Below are 14,208 nucleotides of genomic sequence, written 5' to 3' on the forward strand. Positions count from 1 at the left end.
ACTGCGTTTAAACAAAAGTTACAAAACAATCACAAAGCAACCGCAATAAAATAAAAATAAGGAGCTAATTCAACCACCGGAGCTAAAAAGGAAATAAATGAAAATATTAAGGAGCTAATTAAGTGTTACAAAATAAATGAAACAATCGCATTTATGGCCTCGCTAATAAAGGGAAAAGCCTCCCTAACGAAAAAGCCGTCTCAGTAAATAATATTCGAAATGAATTTGATAATGGTCTTTTTAACCAATGAAAAGGATGAAACGAGGGAGAAAAAACGCAGCAGTTTTAGTAGTATTTGGGCTAAGTTGGCAAAGCATGCCCAATAAGAAAGAAATAATAATTTGGGCTTCTAGAAAATGATAAATAAAAATGGCACATATATGTCAATTAAATAAAAAAAAGAAGCTTGTCGGATCCATCCCATATCGGAAGGTAAAAGAAACAAAACAAGCTATAAATAGGATAAGACGGTGGCAGTCGCAGCCCTTTCAGCGAGCTCGCACCGCCAATGACGTCGCCTCCGCCTCCGCCTCCTGACGATGATGCTTGGGTGCGTTCTCATCAGCGTTTACTTCCCCAATCGCGATCGCTTCTCTCTTCCCACCGGGTATATATTCTCTGTTGATTTCGAATTTGTTTTATTTTCCTTTTTCTCTCTCCTCGCTTATATGTCTGTGTGGGGGTTATCTTACAGTCAGTTATAGCGGTTGCAATCTCAAGGGTAAATCAGTTCGACGCTGCAAGGCTAGATGTTGAAATGTCTGCCATGTTGAAGGAACAGTTGGTTAAGGTTTTCACTTTGGCCAAGGTGCTCAATTCAATTCAATCTCAGTCTTTTCTTTTTTTTTTTTTAAATCACTGATTTTGTCTGGGGGGGGGGGGGGGGGGGGGGGGGGGGAATTAGCCAGGAATGCTGTTTCAATACGAACCAGAGCTAGATGCATTCCTTGAGTTTCTCATTTGGAGATTCTCTATTTGGGTTGACAAACCTACCCCTGGAAACGCTCTCATGAATCTTCGATACAGAGATGAACGTGTTGCTGCCCAACTCTCTGGGAAAGGTATTTTATTAGTTCATTTCTGTTCAGTACTCTCTTTTTTACTTTTCTTACTCATATGTAATCGGTCTCTCGTGTAGTCAGAACAGGACTAGAAGGCCCTGGACTTACTGCTCCCCAAAAGATTTGGTACTGTGTTGCCTCAGTTGGTGGTCAGTACCTCTTCTCCCGTTTGCAGTCGTTTTCTGCTTTCCGTAGATGGGGTGATTCTGAGCAGAGACCATTGGCTAGGCGACTTTGGACCCTCGTCCAACGAATCGAAGGCATCTATAAAGCTGCTTCTTTTCTTAACCTCTTGTCGTTTCTTTATACCGGAAGGTAAAGTTCCGTGACTTTTGATATGACCATTTGATTTGATTAGAATTGATTGAATGCGCTAAGAATCAGCTAATGGTTACTAAACGCTAGGACAAACAGCTTTTACCGGACCTTGCGAATTGCATGTAGCTTTTATGAGACGACATACGTCTGGATCAGTTGATGAGGCTGTTTTGTTAGGAATACCGTATTGAATTAATCACTGTAATTTAATACCTAAATCAATGTCTTGTTGTTCACTGAAATTGACTTGCCAACTTCCTGTTTTGCGGTGCTATTTCTAATAAATCTATTGGTAGCCTCGACAAATATTGTGATATTCAGAAAAGTTATAAGGAACACGTTTATTAAAGTTCACGATGAAGCGAGAACCAAAATCACGTTGTTGATGATTTTGCACATGCTTTACCTTTCTTTCTTTCTTTGTTGTTCCAGGTATAGGAACCTCATTGAAAAAGCTTTGAGAGCAAGGCTTGTCTATAGGAGTCCCCATATGAACCGATCTGTCAGCTTCGAGTACATGAATCGCCAACTTGTCTGGAATGAATTTTCCGTACGTCTTCTTCTTCTCTGCGCCCTCTTACACATGATGCCATAATCATTTTTCAAAGTTTAGGCAACCTTCTATCAATTCTGAGTATCATCCTTCGCTTATGCTTTCTGGCCTATGATTGAAACTCAAAATGACTTCGACCCTCTTTCGCCTAACCTTTACCGTTGTCTTTGGAGGAAACACTTTTACTGCTCGAACTTGAACTGTTACAATCTCAAAACGTTTTGCGTCCATTGCTGGAACTAGGTAGAGTCTGTGACTCAAAAGCTTCACGGAGTTCAAATATCTTGTTTACGTTTCAAGACATTGTGATTTGTTGCGTTTTCTCTCTTTGATGCCCCTCAACAAGTCCACACATTCTTTTCAAACTGATTGGCTTATCTGATGAGAGTATAGGTCTTGTGTGCTGGCAGAAGAGTCTGTTGGATCTCATTTCCTGGTTCTGTTTGGCATTCATATCTGGATTTGTTCGGTTTTATTCAGGAAATGCTTTTGCTGCTTCTTCCACTGCTCAACTCTTCAGCTATAAAGAATATCCTTAGTCCATTTGCCAAGGAAAGTTCCTCAAGCAATAAAGAGGATACAGTTGCTTGCCCCATTTGCCAAGTGGATCCTGCAACTCCGTTTATTGCTCTGCCTTGCCAGCACAGGTATGGTGCCAATTTAGTGGAGAGTAGGGTCATTACCTCACCTCTCTCCTTACATATGTAGTAGTTAGTTAATTGTACTAGAAGCTAAGTAACTGCATGTAATTGCGTATATGAGGATTCTTGGGAGAAGTTAGACAAGTCAGAAGTGATGTTATAGGCGATTCAGAGTATGTGTTACTTACAGTTGAAAGAATTGACTTGTGGCAGGTACTGTTACTACTGTATAAGGACCCGCTGCGCCTCAGCAGCATCGTTCCGGTGTCTTAGGTGTAACGAGCCTGTGGTTGCTATACAACGGGAAGGTGTTTCAAGTGGCAAATGAATGGGGTAGAATTACAAATATTCCTGAAGAAACCAAGTGTAATGAGCTAAGACAAACAGCAGAAACATGATTAGAAGGGGTGTTTGCAAACAGGCTATACAATAAAGGAACAACAACATGTGAAGGATAAAAACTGTGGAAGGAACAAGTTTTAGGGATTAGATGAACTTCTTCTGTACATTAAAAAAGTTTGTAAACGATTCGGACTTCTTTATTAGCAAATCAAATTGGAATGTCGGCTATAATATTTGAATAATCCATTTCCTTACATGTGGTGCCTACTTACTACCCCACTACTACTCCCTCCTATTCCCATATTAGTAGTCTTACATATTATATTATACCCCATAAAGTGGCAGAAGATCAATGTGAAGAACAAATCACTGGCTGGTGGCGGAGAGCAGACTGATTTCTATCTCTTGGAGGCTCTTCCCTTTAGTCTCAATCACGTTCTTCTGCACAAAGATAACTGCCACCACGCAGAAAAAGCCGAAGATTGCATTTAGAAGCACCGAACCTAGTTGCTCCAGCATTCTTAGAAACAGCAGCCCCACGAAGAAGTTTATTACCTGTTGTTGCGTCAAGCTTATTATTGTTTCAACATTAAATCCATTTCCTAAGAAGCAAAGTATTCACAAAAGCCATACCCAGTGAACAGCAAGACAAACAGCCAATGCTGTTGCCCGAAGACGACCAGGGCATATCTCGGACAGGAGAATACTTGGAACAGGACCAGCTCCAGTTGCAAACGACAACACAAACCTGCATTTTCATCGTCGAGTTCACCAATATACTCTTTCCAGTATCATAGTTGACATGTCACAGAGAAACTTACAATAGCATTCCTCCGACCGAGAGAAACAAGGTTCCAAAAGTTGATGAATATGAAGTATGTGCTAATGCTTGGAGACCCAGCGATACTGCCTGTTAAAGATGGAAGAGCTCTGTTTAGGTATCAGCCTGCGTCAAGTTTAATTCAAATAGCGATTCTCGCTCTCAGCCATATATTACCATGCCCGCAAAACTCCCAATAAGCAATACTTTTCTCCCCAGCTTATCCATCAAAACCACTGCTACAGTAGAACCTGTACAACAGCATGAATGGTCATCATTTCACTTGACAGTTTCTACATGTTGAAAGGGAGACTTTTGAATCTCTTCTTTTCATGATCACCTTTGTGATAAGAGGAAGGTAAGTCATTTACCATTCATAATTTCTAATTTACATAATTAACCTCAACCACCTCATCTACTGACACGAAGGGAAAATGTTACACTTTAATACCTAAGAGGTTGCATACTCCCACACAAATGTTGGCGGAGGCTGAAGGTACACCAGCTTTCTTGAAGACAGTTGATGAGAAATAGAACACAGCGTTTATCCCAGACAACTGTTGTAAAGCAAAAAGGGTAGATCCAATGAAAACCACTGCAAACGGAGAAAAATTAAAACGTAAAATGAATGAAGTTAGAGGCTTCACATGTCATTCATATGATTTTTTGCAAATGACAATGACTCTTCTTTTTGTCTAGGGATCCAGTTGAACAAGCTAACGTACTCTCCGCCTAGATGAATCAACTCTATGACGATCAGGTCTAACCCCACAACCGGAATATTTGAGATAAAAATGCCAAAAGTTATGACAATCTTGTTGGTTTGAAGATCACACATACCTCTAAAACTGCGCCCAAAAAGCAATTCCGACAATTTGGCCGAATCGGCGTCATCTCCCCTATCTGACTTCACTAACTCTGCCATGGCAGCTTTGACGTATGCCCCTCCCAGTAACTTCTCAAACACGACTTCAGCTTCAGCTGCCCTTCCTCTCTGAGAATGTAAAACAGGGAAAGTGAATCAACAAATCAATTGTTTATGAAAATGTCTTTAGGAGCTATGATGTTTTTAAATGAGAAAAAGTCACCTTGAAAAGCCACTGAGGACTTTCGGCGCAGAGTTCCATGAAAACAGCAAGGACCACAGCTGGGACTGTGGATATCCAAAAACATATACGCCACCTTAGACAATCAAAGTACATGAAACCTATTAGCTGATCATTCTGCCAAGATGTCCAGACGGCATAGTCTTGTCAATAATGACCAAAGCATGTGGTCTGCTAGCAGGTATTCTATATGAATTTGCAGCAAAAGACTTAGACCTAAGATGGGTGAATTCTTATAGGTTTCCAGCATTTCAACCAAACACCAAAGATCCACATTGCAGATAGGTCGTTTAGGATGGACAACTACAATCAACCATGCCAGCAAGACAGAAAGAGGGGACTACCATGCGTTTGGAATTTACGAATTCTACCTAGAAGAAATAGTTGGTTCGAGGCCTATTAGAGCCCTAAACTTCGCCGGCACAGACCAGTTCTAGGTTTAAGTTTACAGCATTGTAATAGGTCATTGAGGCCTCCCCCAAGTTCTTGTCAATATCTTACCAGCCAAAGTTGTCTTTTGCTGGGATTCCAGCAAATAGTGAAGCCAAGAGCCCAAGACAAGTCGCAATTTGGGTAGAGCTGCCATATGTGCCTCTCACATAAGCAGGTGACACCTGCAAAGTGGAAATGTGAGCCTCGCTCTAAACAAGATGTATGGATAACAACAAGTTAGTGAAAGTTATGCGCCTAGGGAGCCTTCTGCTCACGTTAGGTAAATCCACTAATGCGAATAAAGCTTTCAAGATAGAAGCTTTAATTAAAATGAATTTTAAGTGTACCAATTAACTTCTGCGTGCTAATGGTCTAGTTCATGTCTTTTTATGTCTGAAACGTGAATCTACTTAAATTTTCCCAAAACAGCTTTTGATAAAATAAAATAAATTGGTGTTGAACCCAAACTGTAGAAGAAATTTTGTTATTGTTGTAAACATGTTGATGTAAAGGATGAAATCTAAGACTAGCCACTGAATTGTACATCAAATTATATTCATATCAACAGTCTGTGGGGATGCAAGTAGCGATCATAGAAAAACAAGTGCATGAACAAAGTACCTCAGTGACATAGAGAGCCGTAACAGAAGGACCTATGCCCATCCCAATTCCGACAAAAAACCTTCCCAGGAGCATGCCCTCAAGACTCTCAGTTGTTGCACTGCAACCAATACATTTGTAAGCACAGAGATCTCGTTATTAAAAAAAGAGGCACCTCACAATAAATGAAAACCCACCAAGGCGAGGACTAGAGGGCAAATATGTTAAAAGGAATAACCAATTGCATCATAATAAATTGTCGACACCCACTCAGAAAGCCACAATGAGAATAAATGTAACCCTGATTGCATAATGACTAGAATGTTCAAATAAGTTGACACATACATGTTCAAATCTGTAAGGGTAGGTTCCAACTTGTAAGAGAAAACATTCATCATGCATATAATCAACAGCCTAAACAAAAAATGGTTAAGCAGAAGAAAAACGGATAACCTCACTGAAGCTCCGATAATCATTGGTAAAGCGCTCAACTGGAAAGCTCTACGGCGGCCAACACCATCCGCGACCAAACCACTGAACAGAGATCCAATAAAGGCGCCGCCTAAGCACGTACTAACAACAAGACCTTCATACACCAGAATTAAAAAAAAAAAAAAAAAGAAAGATCAGACAGAAGGATATAGACACGATGAGTGAAGAAACAGAAAAAAATAAAGCTATATATACCTTCGGCGATGGTGTTGCCACTAAAGCCAAGGTCAATTGAAATGCTTTCGAGAGTTTCATTAACAACCCTACGTCCAGAAAAGAAAGCATGAGTTTGAGCTTCCCGCTTCCCCAATTTACATATAATTAAAAGAAACAGAGTCACTGAGGTATGTAAAAGATGAATGCTTTAGTAACATGGACAAAGAGTAAGGCAATTCCAAAGTCTAATATTGGCACGCACCCAAGGTGATAGCCGAATAAAAGGGAGGTGAGGGATGCAACGAATACGTGAGGCAGAGATCGCTTCCATGAAGGATTCCCGATATCTTTTCCCGTCCCAGTCACTGGAAATTCACAGTCACAGTCACAGTTATATAGGACAGGCAGATGCCAAAATGTAGTGCGTTGGTAAATCTAAATTACAATGGGTAGGTCGAGGGCACAAAACACAGAGCAGAGATCCATAGGTAAATGGCAAAAGTTAAAAGAAGTTCATGAGTCCAAGCAAGGAAAGGTTATAGATCAGTTTCTAGCTTTTATCTTCACTTAACAGAGTCATATACCAAATTCGATTTTTATTATTATGGTTTAAACATCTTTAAACATTTGACACGTCGGAAGATGACATGGGTTCTTCTTTCTAATGACTCTGGGCTTTTCCATTCCGGTCAACATTTTGAAAAGGAAGGAATTAGTGATTAAAAAAAAGGAACCTGCAGTTTCAGCTTTATCGAGAACAGAGAGTAACTCTTTGGAAGGAACACGTTTCTCAATGTGACGACCTCGCATCATCGTGTACGTGCGTCTAACAGAATCCATCCCCGCTGCACATGAAAATTTTTAAGTTCAGCAGTACACATATACATACAAACACGCGCATTTTACCTTAAATTAAACCTTCCGCTGCTACTTAAAGTGTCCGTATGAACTCAAATCAATTAGAAATTAGAAAAAAAGTGAAAGCACACGTGACGTGACGTGACGTTAGCTACTGGGAAAGTTCCAGAATCAAGGATTTCGTCACAACATGACAAAGTGAGATCGTCGGATCTGACAGCCAAAAAGTTTACCCAACATTGATCCGCAATGTAGATCAGAAACAAAAAGTTACAATAGAAAAAAAAAAAAAAAAAAAAAGGCAATGGCAAGATCTAGCATCAAGGAGGAAAATAAAAAGCGAGAAGCGGTGATTATAGTACCTGCAGGCAGACGATAAATGATCAAAAGGAATCGTCGAGTCGAAGAAATAAGTTTTTTCTTTCCTTTTTATTTGTTTTTGAAGTTTGGAACTTAATCATTCCTCCTCCTACGCAAACACTTTATATAACATATGCTCTGGCCACCCGCCACCCAGATGCGCTTCACTCTTCTCCCGAGAGAGACGATAATACGACGTGTTTTAATCACCTGCTTCGCCTCCACCGACCTCCCCTATGCCACACTAAGTAAATATCAACAATAGTGTACTAACTTCTGAGGGGCTCCATGCAAAAGGACAGAGGCCTCTTGGGCCTTTCTTTATTTATCACCACGCCTCTTACGCTTCTATCATCATCATACACTACAGTAAGCAGAAACCTATCTTTTTCCTAATTGTTACATCTCTTGAGTTATTAATTTTCCTTCGAATCATGGTTTTTTGGCCTTCATCCGAGTCAGGCTTTTGTTAATTGATGATATATACTATGGTTCTTTTAACGAAGCCACTAATGACTTCAGTCAACTCTCTCAAAGAACGAGGCACTTTTACATTGTCTCCATATAATTACGAATAAACACAGTATGGAAAATCTTAGTTCGAGCAGTAATAGTTTGTTTTACAAACCCTTTTCTGAGAAAAAAAAAAAGAAAGAAAAAAGAAAGAAATGGCCTTAGGGTTGGTGGTATAGCCAATAGGAGGAAACCAGGATGATGGTCCTACACACGAGCCTGAGCCTGTCAACACTTTGTTGCTTTCTCATTGGATCTGTTAAAAAATGCACAAACCCTTGAGACCATGAAAACCCTGTCAAACATCTTGACTAAACTTTGGTGTATGTTTGACTTACCTTGTTCACCAGCATGTTCACTTGCTCCTTGTACATTTCCTTCAAATCCACTATATCCGCTCGAAGTTCCTCCAACTACCACCAAATCCAACATTTTTATTATTATTATTACATTAAAACTCTACGCCTGCCACTGTAATTTATTTTCACATCTCTTACCTCCTCATCTCGTTCACCCATCAGTTCCAGAGCAGCCGCATGCCTTTGTCTTAGTGCTTCCAGCTCTGCTTTTATGCCCGGCACCCTATCCGCTTCCCCCCTTAATTTCTCACACTACATCCAAAGTGACCAAAATATTAGACGTCACATCCTTAATAAAACAACAACTCTAAAACTCTCGGCGTTATATACACATACCTCTGCGGTCACTTTGACTAGTTCTTCAGCTAAGGAATCTCGGATAGACTCCATTGACGCCTGTCGCAGGACAATATTCCACCAGAATGTGTTAGTTTTTTTACAGTTATATTCTAAATTAGGGGATGATAGATTCTAAGAACAAGCCTAATTAGGGGATGATAGATACTAAGAACAAGCCTATACAACTAAAGCTAATCATTCTAAACCAGCTTATAAAAGAACGGTAATTTCCCAGTATGATCCCCAACATCTATTTTAAACCTATCCAAGGTGGGGTCTGAGATTACAAACTGATGTGAACCTAATTCCCATTTCAACGCCAGTTTCCAAAAGCCTACCAATGGAGCTACACAGAAATGAACAAGTTGTATACTTTTTACACCTACCAAGCGGGACATGTAAGAAGCAAGTTCACCCTCTTTCTGTCGAAGCGTGGCTTCATAAGCACTCGGTGTGATGCTCTTCATGTAGTATGGACTCATAGTTGCTTCCGGCATGCTTCTCTTCTCAGAAGATTTATCTGACGAATCAAGCGAAGCTTGCAGAAAATAGCTCTCCTCCATGCTGCCAAGGCTGCTTGCGCTTGAGAGCTTTCTTTGCAAGCCTCCTGATGACACAGTTTAAAATATCACAGATGCGCAAGGCCTGGATTATTGACTATTAAACCATATTGAGATGCATCATACCATTCTCATAGGTAGAATTTTGCCTTGATATGGGAAGCTGTTCAGAGGCTGTCGAGGAATTGATACGGGCAGTTCTTTCAAGATCCGAACGGGTAGCCTTCTCCCTTTCTAGGTCCTGGAAAAGTTCTCGCCATGTAAAGAAAATTCATCGGGGTTTTTTTTAACTAATCAAAGTAGTGTCTGAAAAACTATGTAGCACCTTTTGAATAAGCTCGTTGTGGAGCAGCACTTCTTGCAACTCTTGCTTATGTTTTCTCCGCAGTTCCATGATTTCCACTTCAAGTTGGTTTGCTCGACCTCCTAAGGTATCTGCTTCTTCCTTAGCTGCCAGATACTCCTGTCTATTCTCTGCCGCTCGTTGCCTCTCCTTCTCGAGCGACTTACTTAACTGGCCCTGTTCTGCTCTAAGACATGAAAGCTGGATAGGAGAAACGGGTAAGCTGGAATTTAGAGAAAAGACGTGACAATGATGAAGAACACTGTCAAGGATCATAGAAAACCTGGGCCTCTAGAACATTGATCCTTGATAAGGTTTGAGAGAGGCGTTCATTCACAGAGCGCTCTCGCTCTTCAGCTGTGGCAGCTTTAGTTTCTGCTTCCTGAATATTCGTAGAAAATGAACAAAACGATAAGTGAGCATAACAATAAATAGTTGAATATGAGCGGTAAAGTAGTGATGTTCAAAATACCTGCAGTCGGGCATTCAAAGTTCTCTCTACAGCACCCCAAGCTTCTGCTCTTCTGGCAGTAGTTTCCTATAGTCAATCAGATAAGAAGGATGCAATGTTAGATATTTTATTTTAAGTTTCTAATCTCAGGAAAACCTCTCCCAAAAACCCATAAGGATCAGCTACTACCTGCATTGCCTCAATCTGTCTTAGGAGAGGCCTTGTAGACTCCGGAACTTGGGTGATTAATTCCTCACACCTTCGTTCACTAGCCTACAGGAAAATTAAGTTTAGAAAGCGTAAACAAAACGAGCTATTATTTCATCCCAAAACGTCTTGATTTACCTGATAACGTCTTTGAAGGTCTTCAAGTTCTCTGCGGAACATGTCTTCCCTAAACACTACCTGCAACAAAATAATAACAAATATCACCGATCCCTGTAGTAAATGTCCCGAATATGATCGACTAGACCAAACCTGTTGCTCCTTTTTGCTTAAGGTTTGCCTCAATTCTTCCAGCGCCTGTACTAGCATAGATTCCCGCTCTCCGGCCTCCTTTAGACGATTCTCTAACTCTATTCTCGCCTCATTGTTGGTACGCTCCTCCGCTAATGCTTGAGCTTCCTTTGCTGCAGCTAATGCATTCGAGTAATACTCTTTCTGAGAAGCAAGTTCGGCTTGATGTTTTTCTATTGTCTCTTGCAGCAGCTTCTCTGTAGCTGTCTTGTCCCTTTTAATACTCTCTACCTTATTTTCTTCTGACTGACAAATGACAGAAAAAACAAGACACCAAAGTTTTGCTCTTTTAGATATTTATCATGCCTACAAGAAGATAAATTTCGAACAATGCTATAACAAAAGCTTCTGGAAAATCAAGACTGGCCCTCCAAAATGTTTCATCCTTAATGACATAGTGAAAAAAAAAACAAAAGCATCGCTCGCGACATCAATTACCTGAAGCTTTGTGATCAGTCCTTTCTTCTCTTCTTCCACCTCTCTAATCTAACACGCGAACAAAATAAACAGGTGAGAGAAGAAGCAATAAGATTGTAGGTACAAGTAAAAGTGAAAGGCGTAAACATTCATTACATACCTGAGCTCTCAGCTTCCTGATCTGGCCCTCTTGAGCAGCTTGTTTCTTCGAAAGCTCTTCGCCTGAAATGACGGGCATTAACATCAAAGGCTCAAGCTGAGTAAAAAATGAAGTCCTTTCATTTTTCAAACGGTTACAGTTCGCTCTCGGGATGCATTAAACAATTAACAATGAGCACCGAAATAACTATCCATGATCCCAAGCACTCCAAAAGGTTTCATTACCTTCAGCCATAACTTGATTTATTATTTCATCTTTCTCCTTCAGAAGGGCCGCAGCATCACTTTTCTTGTTCTGTTCTCTTCTAAGTGTATCCCTTTCTTTGGTGAGTGCGTAAACCTACAAAGATATGAACCATGAAGGTATATTTATAAAGAAAAAGAAGAATCAAAAGAGGAAAATATACCTTCCTCTCAAGAGTAGCAACTCTCTGATGGTATTCTTCTCGCAAAGACTCAACTTCAGCTTCATTGGATTTCCTCTGTTTCAGAGCACAAAGGGTATAAGAATTTAGGTTAAGAATCAACACAAAGGAAACAAAGATGGTAGGAAGAATGAGTCAGACAATCAACATTTCATCTAATTAAATATGAACTTTCAGCGTACTCTCTAGTACCTTCAAATCCTCAGTGGCAGATTTTAGCTGCTCATTTTCATGCATTAATTTCGCAATCTCATCAGCCTTTGCCTGTAAAAACAAATTACCATAAAAAATTGGTCTAGAACCACCATAGCTGTAGAACAACCCTGTAATGGAAACCTTAAGATTGTACCTGAGCTTGCCTTGCAGCACCTTGCAGTGCATTTTCCAACATTTGCACTTCCTTTTTTGTCTTCTCTAATTCCATAACAACATCAACAGAGTCGGAAGCATTTATTGCAGAGCTCGAACGCTGGCTGTCAATTAATTCACTACCATCAAGTCTTGAATCCAGTTCACGAGAAACAAAATCTACAACTCTCTCTGAAATTTCATCTGAAGGGGATCTCTTCAGCACAGAAGACTCGTTAGCAGAACCAGCCGACTCAGTACTTAAAGACAGATGAGCATCAGAGGGCTCTACCCTGTTAATATTATCTGTATCAGGTGAAACTTCAACATTTACAGACGATGTTCTCTTCTCCAGATTTTCACTCTGGCTTTCCTGCTCGTTTTTTGTCTCATCCGTATCAGCAACCACAGGAGAGAAAACAGCATCACTGTTTCCTACAGAAACTTCATTTGTTCCAGCATCCTCCTCAGGCATAGGCTCCTCTGCCTCTGATCCAGTATCTTCGGACTTGGGTGGCTCTAGCTGTGACTCTTGTGAAACAGCTGCCAATTCAGGCTTCTCATCAGGTTCTAAACTACTCGTGTCACCCGGCTGTTGAACCGAGTTTCCTCGAGAATCTTCTAGAGCCATCTGAGATTCAGGTTCACCATCTTTGGGATCTAAAAGAACAGTCTCTGTTACCTCAGCTTGGTCAGCTTCTGTTGTCACATTTGTTTCTTTATTTGCTTCAACGGATACTGCTTGTTCAGTGGCTACCTCACCAGATCCTTCTTCTTCATTGCTTTCGATTTGAGGTGGATTTTCTGATTTCTCAGAGTCTTCCAATGTATCAAGTTTCTCATCAGAGGTGTTACCCATGAAGGACATTACAGGTGGCCACATACTTGAAGCTACATTAAAAAGAAAAAAATAGATTCATGTTGTGAGCACAGGACTAAGCTAATCAGAAACTAAAATCCAAAAAATACAATGTGCAAATTCTCTCTCAACACAATCCAAAAATGGTATCATTATTTGCAACAGAAGATCGATCAAAAGGTACCTTCACCGGCAGATTCGGGCTTGTCATCAAAGCCAAGGGCGTTGTCGAAATTCTTCTCGATGTTCTTAACGCTCTCCTGGAATTTATTAACTGCCCCAGTGAGATCCGGGAATCCTCCCAGAGATATTTTGTCACTGAACCAAGCCATCTCCACGAATCTGAAACTTGTTCGACGTGAATCTCACAAATCACCACCGGATCAGATCCATCTCAAGCGCCTGTGCTTAAAATTACGAAATTCAGAGACGTATCAATACGAATCAAATCATTGATGTACGGTAGAGAGAGAGAGATTCAATCGAGGTGAGCATCTCCTTATTAATATTGCCTACCTGGCTATTGGGATCAATCAGAAAGAGCGAGCTTAGGAGATGCGTCGTGATCGAATTTTTAGATCCAAATCCAAGTTTTTTTTTTTTGTTTTCTCCTCCTCTGGTGCCACCAGCGGGTGTCATAAACGGCGTCGTTCTATGCTTTTTTTTATATCATTTACTTGACGAATTGTTTTGTTTCTTGATAGAATACGCCAATTAAAACCCAATTACACTAATGGGAAAACCAGAAAGATCGAGCTTATAAAGTACGACGGGCCTATCCGAGCCCACTAATTTGGGCAGCAAACAAATCGGTCCACCAAGGCTCACAAACATGATATTCGTTTCCAGTGTTTCCAGCGACTCTTTCTGGATATATAGCCACATCTAGGCATGCAGGTTCAGGCTTTTCCGTTAGTTCGGATCGGTCGAAATCTCGGCGAAGTGAAAAGAATTCGGTTAGTTCGGTTTCAAAATTTTCTACTGAATTTTTTGAATTCCGGTTAAGTTTTGATTTAAATTGAATAAAATTTAAAGATTTCGCTAAGTTTGGTTATTTCAATTCGGATTTTGGTTAATTTAATTCGGAATTTTGGTTAAGAATGAAATTGTTTGGTAAAAAAAAATTAAAAGTCAAACTAACCAATTACCAAATCAAAAACCTTATTTTTTAAGTTACCA

The 14,208-nt window shown here is 40.3% G+C and overlaps 3 protein-coding genes across 5 annotated transcripts; 1 reads left to right on the forward strand and 2 right to left on the reverse strand.

Annotated features, from left to right (window-relative positions):
* Positions 1–378: 378 nt before the first annotated feature.
* Positions 379–3,170, forward strand: LOC106383067 (peroxisome biogenesis protein 2). Its single transcript, XM_013823181.3, has 7 exons — positions 379–608; positions 696–809; positions 906–1,062; positions 1,140–1,377; positions 1,813–1,930; positions 2,414–2,580; positions 2,788–3,170. The coding sequence occupies exons 1-7, from the start codon at positions 510–512 to the stop codon at positions 2,900–2,902; spliced, it is 1,008 nt and encodes a 335-aa protein (XP_013678635.2). The 5' UTR covers positions 379–509; the 3' UTR covers positions 2,903–3,170.
* Positions 3,089–8,021, reverse strand: LOC106383066 (probable plastidic glucose transporter 3). Of its 2 annotated transcripts, XM_048760323.1 has the most exons (15): positions 7,743–8,021; positions 7,512–7,593; positions 7,257–7,367; positions 6,785–6,887; positions 6,562–6,629; positions 6,328–6,460; positions 5,896–5,995; positions 5,344–5,456; positions 4,825–4,918; positions 4,577–4,730; positions 4,188–4,331; positions 3,914–3,987; positions 3,738–3,826; positions 3,550–3,664; positions 3,089–3,471 (listed from the first exon to the last, which is right to left on the reverse strand). In XM_048760323.1, the coding sequence occupies exons 3-15, from the start codon at positions 7,360–7,362 to the stop codon at positions 3,283–3,285; spliced, it is 1,482 nt and encodes a 493-aa protein (XP_048616280.1). In that variant the 5' UTR covers positions 7,363–7,367; positions 7,512–7,593; positions 7,743–8,021; the 3' UTR covers positions 3,089–3,282. The 2 variants fall into 2 exon arrangements, with proteins under 2 accessions (XP_048616280.1, XP_013678634.1); XM_013823180.3 differs by lacking the exon at positions 7,512–7,593 and having other exon boundaries at positions 7,743–8,020.
* Positions 8,022–8,277: 256 nt separating this feature from the next.
* LOC106383065 (golgin candidate 5) lies at positions 8,278–13,711 on the reverse strand. 2 transcript variants are annotated; one of them, XM_013823178.3, is made up of 20 exons: positions 13,546–13,711; positions 13,214–13,431; positions 12,172–13,061; positions 12,015–12,086; positions 11,805–11,879; positions 11,623–11,737; positions 11,399–11,460; positions 11,260–11,307; positions 10,783–11,067; positions 10,651–10,710; positions 10,495–10,578; positions 10,327–10,392; positions 10,138–10,236; positions 9,837–10,055; positions 9,638–9,752; positions 9,338–9,558; positions 8,949–9,008; positions 8,751–8,864; positions 8,592–8,666; positions 8,278–8,509 (listed from the first exon to the last, which is right to left on the reverse strand). In XM_013823178.3, the coding sequence occupies exons 2-20, from the start codon at positions 13,359–13,361 to the stop codon at positions 8,501–8,503; spliced, it is 2,817 nt and encodes a 938-aa protein (XP_013678632.1). In that variant the 5' UTR covers positions 13,362–13,431; positions 13,546–13,711; the 3' UTR covers positions 8,278–8,500. The 2 variants fall into 2 exon arrangements, with proteins under 2 accessions (XP_013678632.1, XP_048616279.1); XM_048760322.1 differs by having other exon boundaries at positions 13,214–13,436; positions 13,546–13,676.
* Positions 13,712–14,208: the final 497 nt, after the last annotated feature.

This window comes from Brassica napus, chromosome C6 (genome assembly GCF_020379485.1).
Source record: "Brassica napus cultivar Da-Ae chromosome C6, Da-Ae, whole genome shotgun sequence".
NCBI lineage: Eukaryota > Viridiplantae > Streptophyta > Magnoliopsida > Brassicales > Brassicaceae > Brassica > Brassica napus.